We start from the raw sequence: 6,002 nt of genomic DNA on the forward strand, positions 1-6,002 counted from the left end.
ACCAACACATGCCTTTTGATTTTAAAAAGAATAAAAATGATTATTTGTCGTTTTTAATGTCTTTTTACATGCAAAATACTTTTTTCTTTAAACTTTATCTAGTGATATTAAATAAACAAACACATTTTTTATCATCCAAAATATATGATTGTCTTTTACGTTTCAATACCAATTGAATGTAACTCAAATTTAAACTCTTCGTAGATGGATCTATTTAACAACGAATAAGTGATCTTTCCATTGATAATGTCTTAAAAAGATATAGCATACAAGCAACTATCGTCTGGAATCCATTCATCATAATCATCTTCAGACTTCGAATAATGTCCATCATAATTAAAGTGTATATGTGTAGAAGACGAGTTCATTGTCTCTTGTAAAAAAAATGATATCAATCAAGTTAAGCCTGATTATACAGTTATACCATTAAAGTTATACCAAATTATACATTTTTACCGCTAAAATTATATTTTGTTACACAGTCTTCTCGATAAAGTTTCACCTAGTCATTGTTGTTATTAAAGTTTCACCAATTACACATGTTTATGGTTCAACTAATTAATACCAAATTATTTCAAGTTTTACCAGTCTAACTTAACCAAGTTATACAATTTTACTATTAAAATTTTACTAAGTTTTAACAGTTTTATGGTTTAACTAATACCATATTTATACCATTTTATTCATTCCAAGTTCTACTAAGTTTTCTAGTTGTTCTTCTATTCAAAATATAAATCAGCTTTGATTTCGTATATTCTTCGATTCATTATGATTATACCAGATGTTGATTATCCAATTCTCTAATAACTTGACCATCCGTAGTTGCTAATGTTCAATTAATTAATTGTGAACACAATATGAAATCTATTTAATATCACAACCACAATCATGTATGTTGAACTTTGAATAACTTGGAGGGTTTTAAGACGATTTAAGCTATATAGCAAGAGAATATCTTACCTGAAGTTCAATTGAGTTGGGTGGGGGAGGATAAGCCTGACAGTTCAATTCAACTTGAGCATCCAAACGAGATGGGTTGAGAAACGAGTTTCGGAATTCGAGGATGAGGAGAGGGAGAGAGGAAAAAGGTAATAGGATAGAGAGAAAAATCTTGATCGGTCAAATTAGAGAATGCACTTTAAATTTTCACAATTATTCTTAAAAGTATGAGAATAGGGAGTGCATTTGAGAATTAGTAAAAGTTGAGTTAATTTTTCTCATTTAAGAGCATTTCAACATTTGTTCCGCTCAATTGTCGAAATCGATCAACTTTTGTGGGTCTGGGCTTTAAGTGGTAGACCTACTAAGTAAAGCTTGAACTCTAGATGACAAGATATTATGTAATAAAAAATTCGGCATAATTTTGAAATTTTTGCAAAATATAATCAACAATATATTCATCATCTCCCACAAATGAAGTGTTTGCGGAGTTCTCAGACTCTATTGCCAATTTGCCATCTTCGACCTTCCTAGATTTTGGATCATTTTTCATGTCTCATTAGTACCGTCTCCGAAGACGACATAAGTAAAAAGGGCTTCAAATCCTACTTAGACTTATCAACTTATCCATCATTTATACGGATAATCACTGAAGCTTGGGATTTGGAGGGTAGAAGGTTAAGTTGGTTTGTCAGAAGTTGACTATGGAGGATGTTGGTAATATCCAACGAAAAACGACACAGGCTGTAGCCAGACCCGTCTTTATCCATGTGCCAATAATGTAGCACATGACACATATTTTCTTTTTTATTTTTCTTTGTGTTTTAGGGTCTTTAAGTTTTATTTTATTTTTTTCAAAAAGGTCCAGTTTTCATATATGATCATTATGAACCAAACTTGGTTTAAAATAATCAACTTGCACAAGGTCCATTTTTATTTTGAGACGGGTGTGGCTCTAGTTCATTTGGAATCTGTTTAGGCGTCCTTCTTACTTCTCCGACGGATTCTTTATTCAAGGATGAATATATTGCTCGTCATAGTAAGAACTTTTTGTGGTAACTAAAGAAAGTTTTATCTTGGTGCAGTGCTTGCAAACTATGCCAGAAACAAGATTATTTATCTGCGTAATAGAAATGGTTCTAAAGTCCTTAACTATATCACATGCGCTTTCTTAAAATATAGCCAGTAAAGAAACAATACTCAGTTTATCAAAATTGAAAAGCGTGACAGAATCCCTTATATACTAAAGCACAAGTCACTCAACAAATCAAAATTTGACATGTGGAAAATATTTACAAAATAAAAAAATCAATTGAAAAAATAATAGTTGGAAAAAAATAACTATCTAACGGTTTCTAAATAACAATTCCACAAATCCATGATCTTGCTCCTTTGTCCATGATCTTTTTTCCATACTTATATATTTCTCAGATCTGGAAACAAACATCTGAAAAACTCTCATCGATCATAACAAAATTAAAAGGTCTATACTCTTTTTAGTTTCAAAACTCTAATCCATAATTTAAGGCGTAGAAAACAGATGCCACCAACCTATATCCCCTCTATTTGTACGGTTTCATTGACTTTTGGAGAGCACTACATATATTTATCAAAACCAGTTTAAAGCTTGGAAGGTTCTAGAGTCAATTTGGTAGATTTGCATTGCTGGAGATATTCAACCAGAAACAAAAAGATTTTGGATAAAAAAGGAGGAAGATAGAAAGAAGACGTGGTGGGATTAGAAGAAAGGCTTTGGATAAAAGGTGAATACCCTTCCACTAATTCATTACTAAAGAATCGACTTAATTATATTGTTGTTTTCCTGTACAATAGATTGAAAACATCCTTCCGACTATGTGAGTACTTTGCTACTGCCTTAGAGTTTTAATTATTCAAATATTCTGTAAAAAGTTTGTTTATGTACAATTAGGACAAGAGAAACATGACCTGTTTAAGATGGCAAAATCAATATTTCATTGGAAGGCTGCTTAAATTCTAAGACAAAATTAACATAGATACGTAGTAGCAGCTACGTGTTTGTATTATTGTAGTTCTTGCAGTAACTTTGTTTGTATTAGCAGCTACGTGTTAGTAGCAACTTTGATAACTTGATTATTTTACCGTTTGATTTGCTTTCACGATATGATGTTTCTCTGTTACATATGATTCTTACTGTTTACAGATGGATATACTAAATAAATGACTAGATGTAATAAACTAAGAAGCATAGATTGCATGCTAAGAATTAGGAAAATATGGAAAAAGAACAAGACATAAAAGTAAAGCAGGAAAGCATCAAAGTAATATTTGTATCCAACAAGCTAATTAAAATAAATTTAACAAAATTTAAGAAAATCTAATTAATTATAATATGTTAATACTTATCTCCTGATAAATCAAAGTTACATGTCATTTTTAGTTATATGTAATTAAACATTTACTTTACTTTTATTTGTAAGCCAAAACTACTCCCATGCGCAGCATGGGACCAATACTAGTAACTTATAAAACGAAACATGGTTTAAATTTTGGTGGCATATAGAAGAAAAGCAATAGATCAATAATAAATCACGGCAGATTTATAAATCATGAGAAGTTATCTCATTGGTCGGCTCGATGATTGAGGATGAGTTATGAATCTTATGATGGAGATATCACTGGTTTTTAGGGGCTCAACTGCTAGGGTTGTAAGTAAAAAGAGAAGAGGAATTTGTGTGTCTTATTCTATTGATAATGAAACATATATGTAGGTCCTTTTAGTTTTAGGAATCAAGTAAATTTAGAACATTCCATAATGGACATCAACTACAATATTCATGACGTTAAGGGATCTCATGCATCCACATTTCTTAAGCGACTCTTATTCAATCTCCTATATCATAGATAGAAATCAATTCGCTGAAAAGCACTTAAAAGACAATTTTATTGTTTATAGATTAAACTTATTAGAGAGGCTTCTGGCAAGTGATGATGCCAAACTTAATGACACCTTTCTTGTACCCTTCAATCATCAATGGCATTGTCAATGCTCCTTTTATACTCTTCATACCTGTGTGTTTCCGACACCCAACAACCTTAGTTCTAATCTCATAAACATTTGGAATCATGAAAGTAAACAACATTGCGGAAACATACCACTACGAAGCAGAGACACAAGGCCCTTCCACGTTAATGCGGTTCGTATAACCGCCGGCCAGAAAGGAGCTACGTTCTCTGACCAATCTGCACACTTAATATCCTACAAACACACATATATTTGAGACACTACTTAACTAGCTCCAAGTACTAATTTTAGCAATTGGAGCGTGAGAAATATAATAACCTGGAGCGAGAGGGACTGAAGCAAATCGACATAATCCGAGGTGGAGCACCAGGCCGGGAGATAAAATGTTTTGCAGATTCTGTCCAAGAGGTTCTGCTCCCATGGCTGCAAAGCTTCTTCCCCTGGAGATAGATTTCTGTGGCACCATGTCACTATTATTATCCTTCCTCCTGGAGCCGCCACACGTACCAATTCCTTCACGAACTACACTCATTTCGCACACACGGTAAATATACTTCCACAACGAAGACTGAATGAGTTTCAAAAATATCACACTTGGATTCTGTTTTCTAACAGATACTACAATTTTCTTTTTGTAAACTCTGCCTAAAATTTTTAGACAAAACAAGAAACCATGCCATAATTAAATAGAAAAACGTGGTATTATTACATAATATTATTAGATAAGTTTGACAAAATTTTACTCTCATTTTTTTATTTTGTTTATTTAAAAATTAATGGACGTCATTGACATCAAAAAGATGGATATTGTCTACTAAAGTGAGCTAGGTAGTATACCTTGGCCTTGTCAGGCATATGCTCACCGCTTTCCATTGACCACACAAGATCGAATATACCATCTTCAAATGGTTGCTCCAGTGCATCTGCAACTTGGAAGGAAACCTGGTCCAGTGGCGTCTCAGTTAGCTCAGATTCCGCAGAAAAAAATGGTCGAATGTACAAGAAGACACCTTATGAGAGAGTGATTGAGCGGCGGCGAGATCATTGGCTCTCTTGGCTTGAACAGGACTGAGTGTGATGCCAATGCATTCGGCACCAAATTTAGAGGCAATATACCTTGAGCTTCCGCCGATCCCACACCCAACATCCACTACTCTCTTTATCTTTTTCTCCTCTTCTTTAAAAAAGTCATGTGTTTATAATATAAATTAATAATAACAACAACAATCCCAAGCATAAAGATATTTTCACCGACTGCGCGTTATTATTTCAGTTTAATTAGATTGTTTTCTTAATCTTGAAATGAGGAAGAACTTATTCATCATCATCCAGCCTAGTTAGGGAATGGGTCTGCTTCTGGATGGGACGTGGCTTACTGTAAGCCTCTCCCCAGGGATAAAAGAAAGGCTTTATCTGGCTTCAAACATCCCTACTCATTTCTCTTACCGACAAATCAAAACTAAACCATTGTTATATATTTTTAAGAGTTCAAAGAGTATTTTGTTTGTAAGAATTGTTTATAATATAAGTTCAAAAAAATGTTTATAATAAGTCTAGAAAGTGTAGTAGTTTTATCATTCATAACAACACAACGAATCAAACTCTAAGTGTATAGCATGAGAAGCGAACCAGTAACGCCGGCGAAACGTAGAGACTCTTCGATCATCCGGATCTGAGCTTCCCGGTGACCGGAATCTGAAAGTTGAACAGAGGAATCAGGATCGTAGAAGCCGTGATGCATATGATCTCCCCAAATCTCCTCCCATAGTCCCGACGTCTCGTTGTAGAATTCCGCTATTCCTTCTCGCAGCGCCTCAACGGAGGAGGTAGCAGCAGCCGTCACAGCCACGCTTCCACGTGATGCCGTCGTCGTCGTCATTAAGGCTGAGGATGGCCGTTGGGACTGAAGGAGAAGCGACGGTGAACGGAGAGAAGATACTTTGTGCCTGGGGAGGCTTATGAGAGAGGAGGGTGCGAGAGTCGCTTTCATTTATAATGAGAGGTTGGCGGAACAAGAAAGTGGCTCTGTGTATGGGGGGATTATGTTTTCTTTATTGCT

The 6,002-nt window shown here is 34.5% G+C and overlaps 1 protein-coding gene across 2 annotated transcripts; it reads right to left on the bottom strand.

Annotated features, from left to right (window-relative positions):
* Positions 1 to 3,640: 3,640 nt before the first annotated feature.
* Positions 3,641 to 6,002, bottom strand: LOC103852208 (tocopherol O-methyltransferase, chloroplastic). Of its 2 annotated transcripts, none has more exons than XM_033284271.1 (6): positions 5,573 to 6,002; positions 4,954 to 5,117; positions 4,781 to 4,885; positions 4,262 to 4,465; positions 4,075 to 4,177; positions 3,641 to 3,988 (listed from the first exon to the last, which is right to left on the bottom strand). In XM_033284271.1, exons 1-6 carry the CDS (start codon positions 5,931 to 5,933, stop codon positions 3,885 to 3,887), a joined length of 1,041 nt encoding a protein of 346 aa, XP_033140162.1. In that variant the 5' UTR covers positions 5,934 to 6,002; the 3' UTR covers positions 3,641 to 3,884. The 2 variants fall into 2 exon arrangements, with proteins under 2 accessions (XP_033140162.1, XP_009127375.2); XM_009129127.3 differs by having other exon boundaries at positions 4,954 to 5,120; positions 5,573 to 6,001.

This window comes from Brassica rapa, chromosome A02 (genome assembly GCF_000309985.2).
Source record: "Brassica rapa cultivar Chiifu-401-42 chromosome A02, CAAS_Brap_v3.01, whole genome shotgun sequence".
NCBI classification, from domain to species: domain Eukaryota; kingdom Viridiplantae; phylum Streptophyta; class Magnoliopsida; order Brassicales; family Brassicaceae; genus Brassica; species Brassica rapa.

Coding starts and splice junctions, on each gene's coding strand:
- LOC103852208 (XM_009129127.3), bottom strand. CDS start 5,933: ATGAAAGCGACTCTCGCACCCTCCTCTCTCATAAGCCTCCCCAGGCAC. Junction 4,466..4,780: donor ATATGCCTGACAAGGCCAAG/GTATACTACCTA, acceptor AAATGAGTGTAG/TTCGTGAAGGAATTGGTACG. Junction 4,178..4,261: donor TTCAGTCCCTCTCGCTCCAG/GTTATTATATTT, acceptor GTGTGTTTGTAG/GATATTAAGTGTGCAGATTG.